A 25,090-nucleotide genomic window follows, 5' to 3' on the forward strand; every position below is an offset into this window, starting at 1 on the left:
AGGAAATTAGATTTCATGAACTTGCACAGCTGCGCGTTAACTCGTTTGGAAGAAGCTGGTAACTTGATTTACGCATTTGTAAAAGCAGTGACTGATGAAATTAAGCAAAATTACGATGCCTTACAAGCCCACTGGAAAATGAGGGCCTTGTTTCCCTGAATTTATTTGTTGCTATATTGAACCTATTGTGATGTGGGGTGTAGTCATTATGCCAACAAAAAATATTATCCAAAACTACGTAGCCAGTTAAAAAAAGTGCCAAACTATCCCTTATATTTTTTTAATTAAATCATTAGCCTTTTTCATTTTGATTATTTAAGTCAAATGATTTAAACATGATAATTCATTTAAACTTTTGGGATTCACCTATATTGTCCGCCTTTAAAGCTGCACTCTCACAGATATACCATTTTTACAACTTTTTTATTTTTTATCTGGAAAGAGCAAATTTTGGCGTAAATATCTGCAAACCAATGAAATATGATTGCTGACAAAAAATCAGATCGTAGATTTTCATATTTACTGGCTTAAATGCCAAAAAAAAAGAAAAGAAAAATGCATACAAATCAATTTTTTGAACTTATAAATATAAAAATCTGCTATCTAATTTTTTGTCAGCATGCAGTCTTATATAACTGGTTTCCATGATTTTTTGCAAAAATTGGCTCGTTTCAAGATTTTTTTTAAAAAAGTTGTCAAAGTGTTCAATCTGTGAGAGTGCAGCTTTAACATTAAAATTGGTTCATCAGCTGCCATATGTACAATATATTGTATGTGTGGGAGTTGTCTAGTGGTATTGATGTCTGCCTAGATCACCAAAGATGTTATTGGTTCAATTCATCAGGGCTAATCTCTCAAAATCTTTGAAAGGGACAACAGCACTGGTTTCTATGAGAAACAGACTCCTGATGATGTTTTAATATGCTGTCAGCCTCTTTATGCCTGGGCCTTAAAAAAAATTACATTTGGTTCGGGTCACCCGACCCTGTTACCTACGATATGGGCGTCAACCCTACCATTTTTATAACTAGTCAGTTTGCAAAAAAAAAATGAAAAACAAAAAAAATATTTTTTCTTAGTTTGTTTTAACATTAATATGTAGTTTAAAACCTTGAAATCTTTATAAAGAATATTACTTTAATACCATTCTTCAATGATGAAAGTAACATTCTAAAATACAGCCTGATGGAAAAAAGAATAAATAAATAAAAACTCCGGGTTCTCAATAAGTTTTGGTTGAACCATCTCAAATAGTAAAGTAAACGACCAGCTTCTACTTATTCTACTGAAAAATCATTTAGTTTTCCAAATTTGAACCGGCCCAATTGCCATTTGAACCGTCCATTTTGGCCAGCAGCCAGTTCTTATTGACAACACTGAAAACCCTACCTATCCTTCCTATTTTTGAAAAGGATGTAACCCTAACCAAACCATTTTTTAGGCCCTGGTCACTTGTCCAAGGTTGGTTTCTTAGGTGGTCAATTAATAGTCCATTGGATTATAAAACCATGTGCTGTTAAACATAGACAAATGAAATCCCTTTATTGGTGAATAGATGGTTGAATGGCATCCAGCGTGCTTTTGATTGCGACAGATATTTGGTCGCTTGCCTTTTTAGGTTATCTGTGGCAAATGTTTTTTTCTCTTAGCACTTTTCTTTACAAAAAAAATTTGCATGCTAATCCAACTATTTTAAATATATTTGGATTAATTGATTATAGCTGATAAAAGCATTTTTTCTGCCTGATAGCTTCTCTTTTATGTCTAAAAATACACTGTAGTTGTTTGTCAATATTCCATAAAATTATAACCAGCTGGGTTTCCAAAAATTCCAACTTTATTTGACCTTAGAACCAAAGGTCAGAGGAGCCTTTTATTTCTGCCTTGTCTGTCAGTCTTATTGTTATTCATGGATAAAAGTCATTTATGCAGGAAATGTGATTAATTATTGTCCATTCTCACTGCCCCTTGTTGGTCATAAATTGGACCAGTAATGGAGCAAATCCTGGCTTGCCGATTTATGGCCTGCCAGAATGGCTAATTGGCTGTAAAAAATGATAAAAATCGATATAGATGTATACATTGCAGAAATTTAAGGTATTTGTTTTGAACAGTAAAACAATCCATGGTCAGTCATCAAAAAAGAACTTCTGGCTGAACAAGTCCGAACTCTTTAAACATTGCTAAAAGCTGCACTCTCACAGATTGACCGTTTTGACCATTTTTTATTTTATTTTTGTCTTGGAAAGATCCCAATTTTGGGTAAATGTCTGAAAATCAGTGGTATAAGACTGCTGATAAAGGATTGGATTGCAATTTTTAATATTTTATAAGATTGATGTTTTATGGCTAAAAGCATTATGAACACTTTGATAAAAAATGATTTTTTTGCAGTTTTACTAACAATTGCGATCTGTTTTATTGTGAGATGTTTTACATGACTGAATTGAAAACATTGATGCCAAAATCAGCTGATTCTGAGACAAAAATAAATATAAACATTTAGGGCTGTAACGAGTACCCGAGTAATCGCGAGTCAAAGCAAAATATTCAACACAAATACTCGCCAGTGCTGGGATCGCTGGAGTGTGATTCAAGTGCAAAATTTAATAAAAGAATAAAATTGATTTCATTCAATTCCAGCAAATATTGTGGTTGTTTTAAAAATATATAATGCATTGTTTATCCGAAATACGTTAACACTGATGCTACCGGAAGTTAATTCATACAGAGCTAGCATTCAATTTAGTGTGCGGTGTTCGATTGGAGAATGCTTCTTGTCAAGGTTTTTGTGTCGCCTGAAAAGACGACATATAGGGGTTACTTTTGTCGGCGGCGGCGGCGTCCGTGTCCCATTTTCGCTTGTCCGGGGTATATCTCCTAAACTATTAGTGGTATCAACTTGAAACTTCATATGTACATAGATCTAATTGAGGGCAAGTGCAGTGCACAAGAACTGTTACTCTTGCTTCCATATTTTTAGAGTTTTGCTCTTTGTTATTTTTCATGCTTAAAGTTTTGTCCGGGGCATATCTTGTAGAATATAAGAGTTATCAACTTGAAACTTCATATGTAGATAGATCTCATTTATGGCAAGTGCAGTGCACAAGAACAGTAACTCTTGCTTTCATAGTTTTAAAATTATTGCCCTTTGTTAATTTTCATGCTTAAAGTTTTTTCCGGGGCATATCTTGAAGAATATAAGAGGTATCAACTTGAAACTTCATAGCTAGACAGATCTCATTGAGGGCAAGTGCAGTGCACAATAACAGTAACTCTTGCTTTCTTAGTTTTAAAGTTATTGCCCTTTGTTAATTTTCATGCTTAAAGTTTTGTCCGGGGCATATCTTGAAGAATATAAGAGGTATCAACTTGAAACTTCATAGCTAGATATATCTCATTGAGGGCAAGTGCAGTGCACAATAACAGTAACTCTTGCTTTCTTAGTTTTAAAGTTATTGCCCTTTGTTAATTTTCATGCTAAAAGTTTTGTCCGGGGCATATCTTGAAGAATATAAGAGGTATCAACTTGAAACTTCATAGCTAGATAGATCTCATTGAGGGCAAGTGCAGTGCACAAGAACCGTTACTCTTGCTGCCATATTTTTAGAGTTATTGCCCTTTGTTAATTTTCTTGCTTAGGTTTTGTCCGTGGTAAACTATAGGAGGTTTCAACCTGAAACTTATTCCATAGGTATATCTGATTGAGGTTTCAATTGCCACCTACACTTGAAAGTTAAATGGCAACATCATTGTCTATAAATGAATAAAATGCCAATCTAACAGCTATAATGTCGACAGTAAATAATTCGTCAGGCGACACATCCGACTCGCGGAGTTCTAGTTAGGAAATATAATGAAATAATAGAAATAAGAAATAATAAGTCAAAGGGCATTAAAGAAATTATAAAGAAAAGATCTACAATAATAAAATAAAATGCGAAATTTATGTACAGCTATCATTTATTTTCATCTGCAATTCAATGTCAAAATTGCATCCCCGTCAACAAAAACATCAAATCCATAATATAGAAATGACCCAGCATCCTATTCTTCTACAATCTGGAAATATTTCGGTTTGAATTAAAGGATGACAAAAAATGAAAACTAAACAAAAAAGAAGCGTTTGTTATACTTTTATCATTTATTTACTTTCAAAATATGTATTGCTTTATAACCAGGTGAATCGTGAATCGATTCGTTGATCGCATGTCAAAGATCGCGATTCGAATCAGATCGCCTTTTGCTCGGCGATACACAGCCCTACAAACATTGTAAAATCTGGTAATCTTTGAGAGTGCAGCTTTAAATCTTTGAAAAAGTCCTGTATTCTTGGTACATTAAATCTACAATTTGAGCAAGTCTGAAAAGCATTTTACCTGTGCAAGGCTTATGGGCTTGCTCTAATTTTGGTCAGTCATTTGGTATGAAAAACAAAAAATGTGCTGAATAAGCTATATAAATAATATTTCTCACCAGGTTATTAGTAAAAAAAGTGACACCAACTTGACTCAAGTTAGAAAAAAAGGACAAAGATTGAAGCCGAAATATGATGAAAATTTGGACAAAAATCAAGAATGTAAAATGAAACATGATGTCATTTGTTAATTTAAGCCACTTTGAGTGGGTCAGGTTTCAGTAAATGGTGTTTTGTTGTTCTGAGTTTCTCTTTTATGGGTATTCATTCATTCAGCTGCTCGGTCAATGTTTTGAAGTCGAAAAGATGCAAATGTTGATATTAGATTTTCTTTGTTATTGTAATTGGTTGGAGTTAAAAAATGCAGCCTTTCGGAAGTCATTGTTGTCAGAAAATTGATATGAATAGTGAAATTTTATTTATTTGAACAGCTCAGAATCTATTTTAAGGTTCTTATTCATAAATAACTTGGTTAAAAAGATGCATTAATTTATGAGTTAAGTTTTAAGACAGTACTATCTACATACATAAAATGTAAACATGAATTAAGTTTAGATGTTCATAACGTTTAAGTGCTGATCAAATTGTTAAAAATAGAAGTGTTTTACGCATTTTGAGTTTATTTTATTTCTTAAAATTTATGAAACTATTGGTCTATTATTCCTCTTCTGAAAATGTGAATTAGTCTGTATAAACACTGACCTAATTTTGTTTATCATTTTATAATCTTGAAAGGATTGTATAAGAATGTAGCGGAAATATGTAGCTTTACATACTTGGCAAAAAACGTTTCATGGATAAGTTGGGTACTTCAGATGTTATACAACGACTTGAAAGTCATTTTCATCAAAACAATAGCGTTTCCGTACTGATAATTATGTGGGCGTCTTTGATGGGAGATATTTTCTCACAGAACTGCTTAATCAGAATTAAAGCTTATGAATGATAAACAAGGCAGCCACAATTTAAGAATGGGTTTCAGAAACTCCCGGAAAGGTTTCTTTTCTGTCGGTTGTGAAAATTGTCCTTATTTAGTCACAAGCCATTTCTGAACGACCCAAGGGAGATAATTGAGGGCTTGTTAAACTGCAGGTACGATGTTGACCTATTTAAATATGAGATCCTTCAAACATTACCTTCGCATTGAACCAGCCAGGCAAATCTTTTTCAGTAGGTGGCTTACGAGTTTGGGGTAATTTTGACCTCTGAATCATGACTTGTTGCTTGTTATAATTTCGAATACAGGTGCGGGAATTAAGGCTTGTGGTAAATTCAACCACTGTTTTGGGATTTAAGGCTTCTGATAATTTCGACCACTAAAAGAGTAATAGAATTGTCACAAGCATTGATTATCAATTCTCTGAACGTTCTAAATCCTATATTCCAGTTGACAGTATTACGTGGCTCCATCCTAGAGGATGCAATCCCGGCATCAGGACGTCTCAGTAGTTCCCGCGGGATTCCCGTCAAGGATCTGCTGGAGTTTCTCGCCCCTGACGTGCAGGCATCATGTCTACGCCAGGCGACGAGTGGACAGAAAACATTTGACCAGCTGATGAAGCTCGATGAACAGAGGGTAGGGAGTGTAGTAGTTTATTATTAGGCCTTAAATACATCAACATTTGGTTCGGATTTCCTGACCCTACATACAAAGTAGACGCCGACCCTTACATTTTTATAGTCAAATGGTAAAATTGGAAGTGTGTGTTTTAATATGTAGTTTAAAATCTTTAAAGCTTTATACAGAAGATTACTTTAACACCATTCTCCATTGATGACAATAACGTTCTGATATAAGGACTAATAATTACAAAGATACCTATCTACCTATCTACCCTACCTGTTTTTGGAAAGGACGTAACCCTAACCAGACCAATTTTTGTGGCTTTATCTTGCTTTGTTGTACAAAGTTTGGTGTATTTTCTTTGATTAAATTTGCTTGTTGAGACATAAATAATTGTTAGATGTTAAGTAATCTAGACCAGCGCTTAAAATATTGAACTATAAATTTCATAGCTGGTTATGTTTGTGACAGGAAAGATAAAAAGCTTAATTTATTTGTCCAACTTATTTTTTCCACCCCTTCATTAATTAACATTAAAGAGTTTGTCCCTTTGAATTTTATGCGCATTGTTACACTTTTTCTGCTGGAGTCCTAGGACACTTGTGGTTGACAAATTTGGGGTTTTTGGTAAATTATTTGGCTAGATCCAAATATAGTCGATGACAATCAATGAATAAAATTTGGGGTCCCAGGAATGCATAGTTAAGTCAAAATCAGAGTCCCTAGCTTGAAAACTGTGACAGGAACTCAATTGCAGTTTCTGTGTCAGAGAAATCAATCCGAAGCTTAACGCGAGCTTTGATGTTACATTTGTAGTAAATTATTATTTTACCTGTTTTTACAGATATTCAACACGTATAAGATCGGCATCATGTTGTGCAAGGCTGGACAAACCACGGAGGAGGACATGTACAATAATGGTTAGTTACTGTCTTCCAATTTGTTAGTTCCCCTGTTTATTACATGCTTTTCGGGTGGTTTGATGAGATTTATCAATGAAATAAAATTGATATTTTACTGTTAAAACAGTGAGTATATCAGATTGATACTTTTCATTTTTATGAAATTTTAGCTCACTCTCATTTTCAAATCAAACATTAGCATGCACAGGGCTTGGAAACAATTTCAATGAAGTCATTTCTAAAATGACATTATGTGCGCATAAAAATTGGCGTGTTTTTCTAAAGAAGTGCTATTAAATGACTTTCAGTTCAATTTAGGCATATAATAAAAGGAAAAATTGTTTGTGTAAATGTAAGATAGCAAAATATTACACCTTGTGAACACTAAAAGTACACAAGCATGAAATAAATCTTTGGTTTTTTGGTTGCTGACTTGGTAAAATGAATTTCGATCTTTCACTGAAACAAATGATTATCCTCTACATGGCTTTTTCACCTTTGCTAAGGGCCAAAATAAGGCTACTTCACAATTGGGAAAAATGGCATTTTTTCCCAATTTCCAGATATGTTTTTCACAAATCCCAGATATTTTTCCCAAAAAGGAAGATCTTACTTCAAAAATTTATTCTGCTTGAGCAAATTATTCTTTTTATCTTTTAAGTTGACATAAGAAGAAAGCTGTATAATTTAAACGTTATTCGAGGACCAATTACTCCATAGAATTATATTGTTATCAATTCCCCATTTTGAGACGTTAACGCATTTAAATTTCCCAATTTGCAGAATTTCACGCGTGTAAATTTCCCAAAATGAAAAGGTTAGGCCTCTTCACAATTTTTGGTGAAAAAGGTCTGCTCTATGTCTCACAGCCTTGGTGTCGTTGGTGTTGTTGGTGTCTTTGATATGCAAAAACTTCAACCTTGGTCATAATAAAAAAAACAATATTTATATTCAAAAGAAACTTGGTACATATGTTGCTGGAGACAATTCACATATGCATAGCAAGATACATACCTCTAGCATTTTTTTTTCACTAATAAGACAAAAAAAAAAATGTCCGTTTCGGGTAACCCGACCCTACCTATAAAAATGCACCGACCCTAACTATTTTTTTCTGTTTCTGAGCCAAAAAAAAATATTCCTTGGCGAATAGAGAGTTACGAAGGGTGGATTAATGCAGATTTTAATCAGAATTACTGTTTATTTGATATAACAAAGTCAGGCAATGACAGTAATGTAGGAAAGACTGCCATGTGCAAGAAAACACTCTGAACTTAAGACAGATTTTGAAAAAAAAATATCAAAAAATAAAAAAAAATCCCAACCTACCCTACCTAGAAATTTTGGGAAGGTTACCCAAAACAAACATGCAGCCATTATAGGGCGCGGGCAGACCTTTATAAACTCAACAACAACAACTAAACAAACAATTATTTATTTTTTGGCCTAAGGGAATAATTGTGGGGTCCTTTGATAGGGGAATAAAGCGTCATTTTGGCAAAAAGGGTAAAAATACTAACATGATTACTAAAATGTTGAACTTGTTTTGAAACCTTCCATTCAACAATCTATCGACCTATTCATGAATGGCAATATATTGCTACATTTGCTAAATGTAGAGAGGTCAAATTCTCCTTGGTCAGTTTTTTCTTTTTCCAAAAAATTAAAGGGGATTTTTTTTACCTTGGTAGGGAAAAATTATGTACTTTCTCAGGAGGGGAATGTGGTTTAATTTCAACCCCAAATCACGCCCAAAAACAAAACAAAACTCACTTGACGGCACTCTGGTTTTGCTACTTCCTTAAGTTATTTTGGTTCAGATGTAAACTTAAGATACAAGGAAATATTTTTGCAAAACTTTAATAAAAGGAAATCAATTATGCAAATATTTGAATGAGCAATGCTGATAGTTCCATAATCTGATGAAATGTACATTAACTTCCAAAATGATCTAATTTTAGGCTGATTGTTAGGACTTTGTTTAAGTTAACAAAGTTGTTAACATCATCGTTGTTAACTTTCAACTTGTTACTGCTCTGGAAGTTTAATCCACATGCTTGTGACCTGTTGTATTTCTGACAAGAATCTCCACAATTGTTTCTGCTGTATTTTTTATATATAATTATTTAAGTTTGTGACCACATCATCAAATATTTTCAAATTTAACAATGTCATTAATCATGTTGTTAACTTTAACAAATTTCTGAACAATTGGCCTGTAGTCAGCTCTTGTAATGGTTAACGATTTTTAGTCTGTTTTTTTTTTTCAGAGAAATAAAATCAATATCGGCTTAGACTTGGTTTCATTATAGTTGGTCGCATTGTTTTACAAAATCTAGAGCCAAGGTTATAGCTCATAATCCTTTCGGTATATTCCAATAAAACTTGGCACAAATGTTGCCAGAGACAATACTCATATGTTAAGCAAGGCACATAACTCTGGATCCTCAGAACAGAGGAGATGCAATATTTTAAATCTTAAGACATTTCAGCCCTTTTTCCCCAAATTTGGGGAAGTTTGGCGGGGCTTTTGACAGAGGAAATTTAACTTGTATATTGCAAAATTAGGGAATTTACAAAAATCTTGTTACCATCATGCAAGCTAGATTATTGATTGTTTGAAACTTAACATGGTGCCCACCTGATCTTTACCTGTTTTTACAGTTTGACAATGAAAATATGACTTCTACAGATAGCAGTAAATAAAATTTCCACAATGGGGGAATTTTTGACACAACCTGGGGAAAAATATATACTTTACTCCATGGGGAATGGGGCCCAATATCGGCCCCAAATTTGCCATAAAAAATGGGCTGCATTCTGATACAGCTGACATATCCGTCTCAACTATTTTGTCCTAGGTTAAATCTTTTGTATGATCAAAGTGTTTCTTCCCCTTCATCCGTGCATGTTCAGTCCAATCCTTCTTTGTACATAAACATTTGTTTTTTCAAGAGGTGGGATGCCCTGCATTTGATGAATTCCTTAGTTGCATTGGAGAGAAGGTCCGCTTGAAGGGCTTCGAGAAATACAGAGCCCAGCTCGACAACAAAAGTGAGTGCTAATGTTATCTTGGTGTTTTCTCTCATATCAGACACAGTATTCTTTTATTCATGTAAAAAGATGTTTTATAGGCCTCATTCTAGCTGGTATTGACACTTCTAGGCTTGTATTGAGGAAATATGTATTTGTCGATTTGGGGTTCATCTGGTGTCCAGCCCCTTTAAGAGTTAAGAAAGCTTCTCACAAAATCAACCGCCAAGGTTGCATTTAGTCATTTAATGGTCTTATGAGATGGGTTATTCAGTGATTGGTGTATGTGCGCTAGCTCTCAAAAAGACTCTTACCAAAACTCAAAGATAGTTAATAATTATTTGATAAAATTGGCAGCTGGGTACAGCTAATTTTACGATTTTGTACAGCAAAAAAACAAACTATTGCTATTACTTTGGAAATATATGCATGTCATAATGAACAAACTTACAACTGTGAGATTCTGTTGTCAATCATCTTGGGCAAACAAGGTACTTAATTCTGTTATACTTTATAAATACTGTGGGACAACTGACTGACAAAATCTGGTTTAAGTAAATGTGAATGGCCAAGGGGAGGCAACTCTCATGATAGTCTAATTTATACAGGATGTATAATAATTTATTCAGATACTTTCTTACTTGAAATATAACTGTTTCAGCCTACTAATTGTACTTACCCTGTATTAAACGACTTTGAACTAATGTAAAATCCTATTTTTCAGTGGTCAAAATTAGTTGAAAAAAACATTCATTGTTAAGTGCTTCCGGGCTTTCACTAATTCTGGATTTTATATAAAAATGTCGATCCCAAATACTTGTGTGAGAATTTTGGCTTGTTCCTTCAAAAGACTATTTTTTTTTAAGCCTTTAAAAAACCCACCTGAATTTATGACATTCCAACACAAATTGGCCAAAACTCTCCACCAAAGAGGTTTTTCGACCCATGATTAGAAAAAATCAGATTTTACAAATTATACTTGTTGACAATTTGTGTTGATTGTTGTAAAAACAAACATAGTGTTTTGAGTGATAAGCCTGAAATGTCTTGCTTAATAATGCATTTATGGAAATGATTATTTACTGAAAACAAGACTGTAACTGTGTATTTAATAGCTGAAAACGCACAAATATTAAATGACTGGTGGGTTCTAAAAGATTTACAGTGATCAACTATCCTCTCATAAGGTAGAAATACCATGTTTTCTGCACCTTTCTTACAAATTAAACACAGTATCCTTCATAAGAACCATTATTTGTGATATTTATTCATCTTTTCTATAAATTTAAACAAAATGGTTTTAATTGTGTTACATCGTTTTGGGGAGTATGAGTGGATCTTTAACAAACGCTCTTACCGTTTCAGCTGACTCTACGGGAACCCACTCTGTGTACACAACCTTCAACAACTGTGAGATCATGTTCCATGTCTCCACCATGCTCCCCTATACACCGAAAAATACACAACAGGTCAGTCTGGGTCAGGATTACTTGCTTGTTTAATGATGTGATTTGTCTGTGATTGGTGGATTTCCGCAGATCTTACTGGGCAGTTGCCATATTCCGGACTCTTTCTAATGTTTTTTTTAGGATTTCTAAACAAGTTGATATTTACAAGCATGAAACTTTCATAAAATAATTTTGGGTTCTTATTTTATAGCTGCTTAAAGTTAAAACAAATAAAAACGGAGATCGTTTATAACATAGCCACTAAAGTTGCTAAACAAGAGCAGCCAAATTTACGCAGCAAAATGCCTCAATGTTCAGAATTTAATCATTTTTTTTCCTAATAAAATGTACCCAAGACCTGAAAAAATGACATCATTTATTAAAATGAACCAGTAAAACATGGCTCCTGCAAGCATTTTATCACTGCAAGAATTTACATGTGTACAAATTCAAAAATTCGATCCACTCTATACAGGCTTGGTGACTCGGTTTTGTCTGAAAATGTAGCCTAGGCATTTTTCGAAAGTTACTTGAGAAATTCTGTGTTTTTAAAAAAAAATTCATATGAAAATTATTTAGCCAGTTTAAAAAAAAAAAAAAAAAATCAAATTAAATATTGCCTGTGTTTAGTGATAAATCTCTTTCAAATATATGCAATATAATTAGTCAATATAATAGGTTTATTGCCTCCCTTTGCTTTATATGTCTTGAATGTTGCTTTCATTTGAAATATTTCATGAAAACAATAGAGTGAGTATGATTCTTTTGTTTATTTAGAATGTCTATATTGTAAATAATGAACTCCCAGGGACTGGCAAAAATACCTCGAGCCTAAGAAAACTCGAGTCATGTGAGATTATTTACCTTCAGTATAAAGAATTGATCCTTTATATCTAGTTCAAGCCAGCGAGGAATTTGAGCCAAGCGAGTTTGAACCAATGGGGTTCGACTGTAAATAAATACTATAAACATAAATTTAGACAATTTTCAAAAACAAAAGCGCTGTGTCATCAACTTAACTATATTTAATAAAGCTCCATCTTTCGCTTTAAAATTTAAATAAAAATGGAAAAATATATCACCAAAATGGTTTCAGCCCTTCAACTGCCTGGTCAATCACATTCCTGTGTAAAGATTGCTCACAGATTGTAAATAATGGAGCCTAGCATGGTTTCCCATTCAGGGAAAGGACTCGAGCGTGATTCTAAAAGCTGTCTGGTTTCGTTACATTCGAGCTTAAAGAAATAAGTTTAAACTAAATTTCTTTGATCACATTTGTGACATCTTATACTTTCTCTCCTAATTTCATAATTAATCTATCTTTCTCTGTTTCAGTTGTTGCGGAAGCGCCATATCGGTAACGACATCGTGACGATAGTATTCCAGGAGCCTGGAGCTCCACCCTTTACCCCGAAGTGCGTCCGCTCGCAGTTCCAACATGTGTTCATCATTGTTAGGGCCCATAATCCTTGTACCGAAAAAACATCATACAGGTATGTGTTCAGAACAATAGCCAGTGTTCGATTGACAAGATTTTACCCATTTGTATTAAACAGTTGTAAATCACAGTGCTCCAGCCAGGATTTGAAAATGTGCAATGTGCTAGGTCAGAAAGGGCACTTTTGATGCGCATTGAATGAGCCTTAAATGGGGCACATGCAAGGGTCAATGTTCAATTCTTATTGTGTATGTTTTGTAACTAATTTCAATACTTATAGTTTGTTACGAAAACATAGTTTGTTATGAAAACCTAAGATGTTATCTTTACTTAAGTGTCAAAATTATGTTTATTAATTATTATTTTTATACTTATTTCTGAAAATACTTGGATTTGCCAATATGTCTAATAGATATCAAATTTAGTTTATAATCATAAAAGAGGAGGGCTCTATCAAACAAAAGGGCATAGTAAAAGTCAGCAGGGTGCCGGAAAAAGGCAGCAGGGTGCCGGAAAAAGGCAGCAGGGTGCCGGAAAAAGGCAGCAGGGTGCTTGCCTCTGCTATTTAGGCCTAGTTGGAGCCCTGTATCAGATATATTTTACTATGCATTGTAAGGGCCTAAAAACCCTTATATTAAAGCAGTGAAAGGCAAGGTACTCAAGGATCTAGTTACAATCCCTTACAAAAAAGGTTGGAAAGGGGGTATGTTGGCATCACCGTGAGGTTGTTTGGTAGGTCTGTTAGTCGGGCGGTCAATTAGTCGGGCAGTCTATTGGTTGTGCAGTTTGTTGGTCGCGTGGTGTGTTGCAAAATAAATATGGAGTGAACTATTTTTACAGCTTATAACAAACTAATCTAAAACTTGGTACATAGGATCACCATGGATGAAGTGTACAGGTGCATGCATGTTTGATCAAGAGTTATGGCCCTTTGCATAAGATTTTAGAAGAAATGTTTACTCCATTCACTTCTGTTAACCAGGAAGGGGCTATCACAGTTGTTATTATAAAAACTGAGGTAAAAAAGTGTTTTTGATAAAAGGTTATGTAACGTTTTGTTGAAAAGAAAATAAGCGAGATTCTGCTATAAATAATTATTTGCATCAAACTTGCAAATTATACTCAACACTTAAAAGAACAGTTGTACCTGTTGAGATGAGTGTCTAAGTCTTATGACTGGTTTGAAATATTTTTGCAATTATCTTTTACAGCATTGCAGTCAGTCGATCCAGAGATGTTCCCCCCTTTGGTCCGACCATTCCAGAACACGCCAAATTCTACAAATCAAGGGAGTTTGCGGATTTCCTCTTAGCTAAAGGTACTCATAAAACATGATTTAATTTAGACGAGCTTAATGTTGATTTGAATTCAGGGCAACTACGTATGTGGTAAGAGTTGTCTATTAATCAAACTGTCAGCCTTTCACCCAAGGTTGAGAGTTTGATCGCCACCAGGGGTATTTTCTACTGGCCTCTCCGAACAGGCACTAGTACTGGCCCCATTTTCTTGAAACTTCCTAAGCTTAATAGGCTTAAGTACCTATTTCCAATAAGTCAATATACATACTGAAATTGATATGATTATCATAAACATAACTCCTTTCTTGAGTATAAAAACTCTTAAAGAAGTAAATATTATGGAAATCAAAAATAGTGAGCGTAGCTTAATCCTGTTATAAGGGACTTATGAAGTTTCGAGAAATTGAGGCCTGGTCTCTGTCCAGGAGACAAACTTGAAAATGATATTAGCTATCAGCTTTTGTCACAATCAAGATAAAATAAAGATGTATTTATAAAACTTCTGTAATTTTATTTAAGTATGTAAAAAGGAACATTTACTCCTTTACTTGAATAAAGAATCAAATTTAAGACCTGGGTTCTTATTCCATAATAGTTCTCCCACTTTTTGTGCTATTTACTTCTCCAACTATCTTTTAAAAGGCTATTCAATTTATATGTTAAAGCCACCTCAGGAAGGCACTTTGAAATTGGATCCCCCCCCAACACACACAGCACCCTTAGTAAAAACCAAACTGGAAACTCACTTCATAGACTTGCTTTATTTTGCCTTCCTTTGATGTTGTCGATGATTAAATGGAATATCTTTTTCTAAAACAAAGTTTGATTTGAGTATTTGTACAGTTTTACTTTCTGAAATTGGAAATGAAGCTTAAAATCACCTTTCCTTCCCTACAGTAATAAATGCTGAGAATGCAGCCCACCACTCGGAGAAGTTCTCGGCAATGGCTGTCCGCACGCGGCAAGAGTACTTGAAGGACCTGGCCACAAACTATGTGACGAGCAACTCGCTGGAATCGGCATCAAAATTGAGCAAGTTTGTCAGTGGAAAGAAAAAGGAGAAGAACCGCGGGAAACTGATCCCCGACAATTTCGCCCTTGGTGCTTTAGTCTGGCATGTTAAGGTGAGGGGGATTGGTTTATTGATATTAAGGCCTTAAAAAATATAGCGATATTCTGGCACTTTTTTAACTGAGGAGTTTGCTGCCATGTAGCTATTAATGAGAAAAAATAATATATTAAGGTTAATATATTTTATCTGTACCTCAATTATATGCTTGATTTTTTTTTATATCATTTTAATCAATAAAGCATTAAAATTAAAACAAATGTTTTGTATAAACCTAAATTGTGCACCTTGAAAACTGAAGTTTCCTTATCTGCAGAGAATACATTAAGCATAACCCTTTGAACAAGGTGGAATAAAATGTTTAAAGAAAGTGTGGAATGTAAGGAAATGGCACTACAGTTGAATCTCTGCATACCAAAGTCTTAGGGACCACCAAATTATTTTTTTGAGATAATGAACATCCGATATATCTGAAATATAAAACATGTCTAACTTAACCCAACACATTAATAAAATATTCGACATAACCAGAACATTTAGATTACAGAGTTCAAAATAACGAGTTTATATGTAAAGAACTTCGGACACATCTAAAATACAGCCCCATACATTTTTTTCTACCAAGAAACTGACCTAAATTTAATTCCCATAGACAAACAGCTGCATTATGCAACAAATGAGATCTTTCCAATGGTTTTCCAAACCCATGTTTATAGCTGAAATGGCTCACTTGAAACAGGTGGAGGATGTGAGCCAGCCGTCAACTGTTGTGTGCTACCTGGGTATTGCTGCGGAGACCCTGGTGATCGTTGAAGAGTCGACTGGTCATGTGATCTTTACCACGCACTGTGGCTCTGTCATTGGCTGGACTTCACAGGCCATCAGGTAATATAATAGTAGCATGCTAGTATTCATAAGGTTCAATGGCGTATGGGGGATCTGTGGTGTTGTGGTAAGATACTTTCCTGGTAACCAAGGGGTCGCAAATATAAATAAAAGTAACCATATTTCAGGACAGACATTAAAGTGACACTCTTATTCAAAATCAGTTCATACACATGTATAACAAACATCAGTTTTGACTGATACACCTTTAACTACTTACTAAATAATGCGTTTATGGAAAATATTAATTACTGATAGCAATATTGTAACCTTGTATTTTATAGCTGAATACGTAAAAATATTTAATTGGCTGGTGAGTGCTAACAGATTTACTGTGATCTTCTATCGTATCATAGGCTTGTAATACCATGTTTTCTGCACCTTTATTTCAAATTAAACTCTGCATCCTTCATAAGACCCATGTATTCCTCCTTTTTGATATATACTTAAACATTTGCATTAATTGTGGTAAATCTTATTTGGGAGTAAGGGTGAATCTTTAAGTATTTTGAATCTTATTTGAAGTGTCTCTTGTTTTGTTTCCAGCCTGCGCCTGTACTATCGACAGGGGGACTGTTTGGTGTTACAGCCTCTCAGCGGAGATATGGAGGAGTTACAGGAGATTGTGACACGCCTCCGAGCTGTTACCCCTGGATGTGAGGTAAGCCTTCACATTTAGTAGAATAAGAAAATATTATGGAACTATCAAAGATTCCTATGGGACTCAAAGCTGTTACACTGTAGTGTGAGATTGAAGAAGGTTTAGAATGTTGAAACAAGAATATGCCATTGACATTAACTTTTTGATCAAATTGTGATTAAAAAGATCATGGGAGTTTTTGTTAAACCTTTTACCAAACAAATCTTATGAAACCTAAAGCAATAATCTATCATAGCAATACAGTCAAAAGAAGATAACCATCAACCTTTTTTATCACAATTTTATCAAAATAGTTTCAGTCACGTATACTTTAATGGCACCCTGTTTTAGAACATATGAAATGTTCAGGTAAAGATAAGTCAAAGTTATACAGGGATGTGTGTGATTTGTCCATGGGTTTTGCGTATTCTAATGGCTTTTGGTTATTTGTTGTTAGTACATTCCATTTCCCTTCAAATTTGAAGTCAGCAGAGCCCTTAAAAGGGCTTCTTTAAAGTCAATTTTCCTTTCTCGGCAGGGTGCTAAACTCGCACACCACCCCTTTGACTATGGTGTCAAAATGGTTTCAGCCCTTCAGCTGCCAGGTCTATCACATCCCTGTAAAAGTTGAGTATATCTATGTTTTCCTGACCCATTGTACTATCAATGTTCCTTAATTATCTGTTTCCAGACCCAAGAGCTGACCCTGAAACGGAATGGGCTCCGACAACTTGGTTTTCACATACAGGCGGAGGGCATCGTCACGGACGTTGAGCAGAACGGGTTCGCATATGTGGCCGGGCTTAGGAAAGGCAGCCGATTGGTCGAAATCTGTAAGGTCGCTTCAGTGACCCTGATTCATGACCAGATGGTGGATTTGTTACGGACGTCAGCTACTGTGAAAGTCGTGGTGATTCCCCCAATGGAGGACGGTTCACCGAGGTAAGATAGCGTTCCGTTTATGGAACTAATCGCAGAGTGTAATCAAGACTGTTCTTACCAGAAATAACATTCCTTCATATTTATGGGAGGTTGATTGGTTGATATTAGAATGCATTTATGGATAAAAATAACTTAAATGGTATTTTTGCAGTCATAACCGGACACATATAATGAATGGTACAATATTCAACCAGTCAACTTTGCTTCAAATCATTTGTAATTAAATATATCCTATTAGTTTTCACTTGCTAATATAGAAATCATCTCTTTATAATCAAAGCATAGATAATTACACAGTGAGTTATGCTTTATTCATCAGCCAGCGTGGTTCATCATGAATTTGTCAAAATATTTGTTTTGCGTATATCAATATCATTATTATTTGTCAATTGACTTCACTTCATCCAAGTTTTGAAACGTTCTGATAAGCTTTAACATTTAATACAGTTCTTGAATTTCTACTCTGAATGAAATTGCTATTTTTTAATATAGGCATTATAAAGAGATGACCATATTTTACATAAAGAAAAGATTTTTAAAATAAATAATAGCATGTAAAAAAAAATAATTGGTGTATAGGAAAATCAGTAGGATCTAATTTGTTAAAGAAATATATCGATCATTTATTCGCATGATATTGAAATTAATCAGCTGTGGTCGAAATTAGCACAAGCCCCCAAGCCCTCTATTAGTAAAATGCTTTCTTGGGGTTGTTCAAATTCTAAATTTTATATATCGGGGTTTGTTTAACTCGTCTGTCACAAAGCTCATATGTAAGAATGCGGGCTCGTTTATCGTAAAGTCTAATTTCGATGACTGAATAAGTAATATTGTTGTTGCATTTTAATGAAACAGAATCTTTAAGTATAACACTGCCAGTGTACCAAATCGCTTACCAATATCTTGTGTAAATCATTAAGCACTTAACATCTTGCATATATTAGAATCTTTGTCTTCTCTGAAATTTCTCCCAAACTTATGCATAATGATATTGAAAACTGATTAATATATGTTCCTTCTGACACTCCTGTCTGAGTTGCTGTGATTCAAAGTCCCTTCTTTTACAATATGCACACCACATTATTCATTTGGAACACCTCAGCCATTTTCTATCGAAAACAACCCCAGATGTATGCTGGTACATAAGTAGAAGTAGTTGGTAAGATTTTATAGAATTAATAAATTGTAGTGTTTGAACATGTATTTGTATTACTAAGTTTAAATTGATTGCCAATGAAGTGTATTATGTCATAAATGATTAAGACTCCCATGAGTTAAGTCATGGAGTATTACTGCTGGATGGAAATTTAAGTCATGGAGTTTAACTGCTGGATGGAAATAACTACGCAATCTATTTGCAGCATAGTTAAATTTAAAGATTGTCAAACCTTCCATATACAACCGACCTTGTTTTCAATGTCAAACCATCCATATATATCCAAGGTTGTTTTCGATGTCAAACCATCCATATACATCCAAGGTTGTTTTCGATGTCAAACCATCCATATATATCCAAGGTTGTTTTCGATGTCAAACCATCCATATACATCCAAGGTTGTTTTCGATGTCAAACCATCCATATACATCCAAGGTTGTTTTCGATGTCAAACCATCCATATACATCCAAGGTTGTTTTCGGTGGAAAATGGCCGAGGTGTTCCGAATGCTCATTAAAAGCTCTATTGATTTAGCTCTTTTGTCTGCTGTGAAATTTCCTGCCCATCACTTAAATTCTGAAGTTTTTTTTATCACACATTTTTATGATATCCGTTATATGACATATGACAGAAACTTCAGGCAATAATACATAGCCATGTCATTAGCTCAGGGTGACATGTTACTTTGATTTGTAACACTGCAGCATGAAGTTTAGAGTTAAAAACTGTTTTACCATTAAATTAAATTGTTATTGTCTTGTGGTCTTGTCTGTTTCCTCAGTTTGTTTGCTTCGAACCAAAAAAAATCGTATAAATTAAAAAAAAAACATTGTAAGTCTTGAAGGTCTTAGGAATATCATTTCTAGAACGATAGAGAAGTAAAAGGTTTCTAGAATGATACAGCTAAGATTCAGAATTAAGCAGATTGCTTTTCCATTCCTCATTATAAAGACATTCTCCATTAAACCAAGTTGATGTATTGCATTGGCAGGGGTGTGGTTAATCTCCATGCTAACCACCATTATTCCTCCTTCCCCGCCCTGAACGCCGTAATCCAGGCGGAGTTCTCGCACCACCGACGTCAGGCACGCTCCTCCAGCAGTTCTAGCGACGCCATTCTCTCCCCCATGTCGCCCATATCACCCCATGACCCTTCAACCCGGGACCAGCTACCCCAGGGGTCGTCTCCATGGCAACACAAGTCGACAGAGCACCTGCACCACAAATACACCCTCCACACTAGAGAGTTTTCAACAAATAGCTCTTCAAAAGAAGGTTATGAGAGAGCAAAGGATGCTTCTACATTGAGAGAAATTGGTGCAAGGGATAGTGTCTGCTCTTCACAAGAATACTCCTCCACAAGGGAGAGCACTCCCAGAGATTGTGAAGAAAGATGGGAATTAAGGGAGATAATTAGAATGAACAGCAGGGACAGTCGTGATACACTGGACAGTACAGACCAGGAGGACGGGGATTACATCCATGAGCGGGAATCATCAGTCTCCAGTTCACATAGCCAATCTAGTCAGCGGAACTCAAATACTCTTCCTCATCAGAAAAATTCATCAACTTCATCCGATCATAGGTAGATAAAAGTGAATTTCTTTGGTAATATTTTAAGTGTGGTCTCAATTGGTTTCTATTTAATTTTGATTACAATAATTAGTTATGGGGTTTATTCAAACTTTAATTATGTTCTTACTTTTGAATGGTGTTACGCATGGCATGACACTTTGTATGTGTGCATGGATGTTTGAACTAAAACTAAAAAAAACTAATCATTGGTTTGACATTTTCATCTCTTCATTTTCATCCATTCTTGCATGGTAATTTTAATGACGTTTATCTTTTCAGTGAATTTTGATTATTTCATTACTTCTATCATCGTGCTAGTTCTGTAATCTTCACCTTTAAATGGAAATATTTGATGCACAAATAATCACCATGTAGAAGAACTGGAAATACTGAGCAACTTTTATAATTTTTAACTCATATATTTTTAAATTTAAATAAGTTGAACTATTTTGATTGCCTTGGTGTGATCATCTCATCGCCATAACTTAAAAAATCAGTATGGGCCATTAATAGAGGCCATCATAAGGGGCAATAGTAGGGGCCATCACAGTAAGCAAATCAGTATGGGCCATTATCAATAGGGGCAATAAAAATGGGGTCATCAGAGGGTGCCATCACAGTAGGGCAATCAATAGAGGGCCAGCAATAGAGGCAATCAATAAGGGGCCATTTATAGAGGCCATCAGTATGGGCAATACTAGGGGCCATTAAAAGAGGCCATCAATAGAGGCCATTTATAGAGGCTATCAAGATGGGCAATACAAGGGGCCATTAATAGAGGCCATCAATATGGGCAATAATCAGGCCATTAATAGGGGTCATTTATAGAGGCCATCTATATGGGCAATATTAATAGCTGCCATTAATAGGGGCCATAAATAGAGGCTATCAGTAGGGACCATTATTAGGGGCTATCAATATGGGCAATAATATGGGCCATCAATATGGGCAATTTTATGGGCCTTTAATTGAGGCCATCAATTGGGGCCATTTTATCAAGTAGCTTGCTACAAAATATCCTAAGATGAAGAATTTAAGTTAAGATATCGAGTAAATCTCAAAAAGGATTGAAAATTTTGCTTGCAAACTCAAATAATGTTTTTGGCACAACTGCCCCCAAAGGTTTTTTTTTTTCATTAACATATCAACTACTCTGAAATAATGATTTGAAAAGGTGATCTAACACTAGTTGATAAGAGTATTATTGCCTTCATATTTCGTCCCTCTTCTGAAGTGTTTGAATTTTTGAAATATTTATATATTTTTTTACGTTATATATTTATATTTTTTATGTTATAGAATCATCCCATTCCTTTTAACTGCAATACCAAATATATAACTTTGCACTTCCAGTAACTTATAATTATTTCCACCTTTTTTTAATTTTCCTTTTTCCAATTATATTTTACTATTCATAACCAGAAGTCTGCATTCTTATATCCGTTATGTAGCCATTTTAAGTATCAGAATGAATTACCATATAGATTAAATATTTACTCTTACTTAATTAGATATATAGATGAATGAAATAATATTAGCCTGAACTTGTGTAAGTAGAGAAACAGTAATATGAACCTTTGTCCATTATAGTCATTTAATAATAAAGTCTGATTAATTAATTTAAGTTCTTTTTAAAAAAAATCAATTTAGATAAAATAAGTATCGAACATGTTTTCAATGCTAAAGTATAAGTTTTTCTCTCATTTTGTAAAGGGGTGAGATGAAGTCGCCACCCAATCGAACGTTCTACCTTTCCTCTGATTCTGGGCCATGGGCCACCTCTAGTCTCCCAAGGGGCTCGTCAAACATCACACAAATGCCCGCTTTCCATGGTTACCAGGACTCTGTGGTCTCCAGTGGGCGGGGCTCGCTGTTTGACGGGCGGCTGGAGACAGGAGACCAGTACGGGTCCAATTCCCGTGGGTTAGATGACAGTAGTTACGGAACCCTAGAAGAGCGACACAAGAAATCCGGATCGAGGGATAGCCTTGACCAGTATCCACATGGTGAGTGCTAAAGGTGACTGTAAATTTGATTGCTAGATTTTCATCACCGCCAGCCCCGCCTTTGTTCTACTGCCCATTAAATCTAATCGACTTAAATAAAAATGTCAAACTCATTTCTGTATTTGTGTTTCTGTCCCGTATTGTCTGGTAATTGCATCTATTCATTATAGCTGGTGTTGATGAAAATATTTACATGTAAAAAGGGAGAATTGTTAAGATGGTGATAGTGGCTTGTCTAGAAACATATCTATATAGTCCCTTATGCAATAAGGAAGAGCATGAACACATATTCAACGTTGCAGATCGGGCAGTTTGTTCAACATTGTTAAAGCTGCAATCTCACAGATTGAATGTTTTGACAACTTGTTTATTTTTTGTCTTGAAACGAGCCAATTTTTGCAAAAATCCATGGGAACAAGTGAAATAAGACTGCTGACAAAAAAATAGATCGCAGATTGTTATATTGAATTACAAAAAATAATGTATTATGCATTTTTCTTAAACCCTTAGTAAAGGTTTAAGCTATTAAACATTAATTTTCGGACGGAAATTTGCAAATCTGCGATCTGATCTTTTGTCAGCAATCTTAGATCATTTGTTTGCAGATATTTATGCAAAATTTTGCTCATTCCAAGACAAAAAATAAAAAAGTTGTAAAAACGGTAAATCTGTGAGAGTGCAGCTTTAAAGTGGACAACGTGATTAACGAAATTGTTGCTAACTGTTATTAAATATTTGATGATGTGATCATTGAAGTAAAAACAACAATAAGTAAAGCTAATACAGAAATCTCAAGTACCATTTGAAATACTGCAGATAATAAGTGTATAATAAAACTTCCAGAGCAATGAAGATTTGGAAATTAACAATGATAGCAACATGGGTTTTGTTTTCTTGAAATTGGGAAAATGTAAACATATTTGGCATTGGGAAATGGTCAGATATTCTGACCTGTGAGATGGGCAGAAAAAGGCCTGTCAAAACACAGCAGGATTTTATCCAATCTATAATTACACTAAATGTAAGCTGAAAAACAAAACTATCAAAAGACAAAATTGCATCAGGCTTTATTTGTTATGTCTATGACTATTGTTGGTTGCGTGTAACATAACTCGGTGGTATTCTATCTAAATGGTACATTGTAGAAATGTTGAAACTTGGTAAAAAGGATGACATTGAGAAATAATTGATTACCAATTGTTGAAATTGTTGAAACTAATTTGTCAAGCTTTAAAGGCAGCTTTTTCTGCTCTTTCAACCGGGCTTTGTGTAAAATGAGCATTTTCAGTAATTGAACATAATTGATACGTCACTTTCCAATACTAATCCATTATGTTAGGGTTTTTACTTCTGAATTTGGATTAATGTTGGGAAATTTTGGCAGGGAGAACTATTTGTGAATATATTTTAAGGTCAGTAACATTGTTTTGATTTGAAATATTATTTATTTACAGACTTTCACTGCTTCTGAAATAAGTGGATAATGAAGTTTCATAGCATTTTAATAAATACAGAGTTTTGTAATAATAAATACAGAGTTTTGTAATAATAAATACAGAGTTTTGTAAAGTACCTTAAAATAAGTGGATAATGAACAAGAAGAACAAAGACATATGCACGCAAGCGCACACTCGCATGAAAAAGTTACATTGTGCAGAAATTGAGAACATTCAGATGTTGGGGTTAGTGAAATATGATGCAAGAAACACGGTAACATCTTGCAAACAATCGAGTAAAGAATATAATATGATTATTGCTTAAAAAAACACACATATACGCTTACAAAAAAGTACCAAGCACAGATGCCAGAGATAAGTTATAATAAAAATGATTGTGCATTTTTACTGCAGAATTAAATGTGAGAGTAAATGAAACAAAACACAGAAAACACATCTTGTAATCTATCCAGTGGGGCATGTGATATGAATATAGCCTGTAGCTGGATGATTGTCTCAGTAAATGTAAGCAATATCTTACATTTCTTTACATCGGTGGATGTAAAAACCTGTCATATCATAAAGTGTTTTACAAAGCTGTCAGATCATAACGTGTTTTACATCTTTTCACATGATCTCTTCAAAAGACTGTTGGATGAAAAGTGTATTAAAATGGCGTAGGAAGTATTTTGTGGTGTGTTATATTAACGCGAAGGTTTTAATTTATAATATGTGTTGTAGTAAAGTGTTAGTTTATAAGATTTTATCTGCCGATGATGTAATATTTGGAGATTAATTATTTAAAATATATCTTTCTTCCAAGTGTAAGTTTGTCAGATTATTATATATAAACTGATGATGTAATTTTTTGAGGATTAATATTTAATGATTCAAAAAGGTGTATAGTTGATAAATCCTTCTTATGTAATTGAAAAAAAGGTTTTAATTTGAAAGCATGTTATGGGAAAATAATTGAGGTAAGGAATGTCGAGGAGCAACCTATAAATACTGCGAGAAATATGCAATGTTGTGAATGGTAATTAAATCAGTCGTAAGTTTTATTTAGAAATGCTTGAGAACTTTTCATCTCGATGGTCTATAAATGTTTTAATTATACCAAAAAAAAAGATGAATGTATGCTGTCAGGGATATAGGAATTATGAACCAATTGTATAAAACTGGTTAAAATACAACCTACATTTTCAGCCAATGAAATTGCAGATAGGCAATAATTTCATATTAGGCTTAATCATGAAGAATTTCAACTTTTATCAGCCAAA

At 34.4% G+C, this 25,090-nt stretch overlaps 1 protein-coding gene across 2 annotated transcripts in view; it reads left to right on the top strand.

Moving 5' to 3' along the window:
• LOC128207917 (signal-induced proliferation-associated 1-like protein 2) overlaps positions 1-25,090 on the top strand; it is a 58,615-nt gene that overhangs the window by 22,722 nt on the left and 10,803 nt on the right. The window contains exons 4-15 of one of the 2 annotated variants that reach the window (XM_052911108.1): positions 5,805-5,993; positions 6,826-6,901; positions 9,839-9,937; positions 11,282-11,385; positions 12,700-12,857; positions 14,014-14,120; positions 14,998-15,224; positions 15,909-16,054; positions 16,601-16,715; positions 17,386-17,636; positions 19,785-20,378; positions 22,082-22,374. In XM_052911108.1, the coding sequence (XP_052767068.1) occupies positions 5,805-5,993; positions 6,826-6,901; positions 9,839-9,937; positions 11,282-11,385; positions 12,700-12,857; positions 14,014-14,120; positions 14,998-15,224; positions 15,909-16,054; positions 16,601-16,715; positions 17,386-17,636; positions 19,785-20,378; positions 22,082-22,374 (2,359 nt within the window). The remainder of the gene's footprint in view (positions 1-5,804; positions 5,994-6,825; positions 6,902-9,838; positions 9,938-11,281; positions 11,386-12,699; positions 12,858-14,013; positions 14,121-14,997; positions 15,225-15,908; positions 16,055-16,600; positions 16,716-17,385; positions 17,637-19,784; positions 20,379-22,081; positions 22,375-25,090) is intronic. The other variant, XM_052911109.1, reaches the window with a different exon arrangement.

Source organism: Mya arenaria, chromosome 11 (genome assembly GCF_026914265.1).
Source record: "Mya arenaria isolate MELC-2E11 chromosome 11, ASM2691426v1".
In the NCBI taxonomy this organism is placed as follows: Eukaryota; Metazoa; Mollusca; class Bivalvia; order Myida; family Myidae; genus Mya; species Mya arenaria.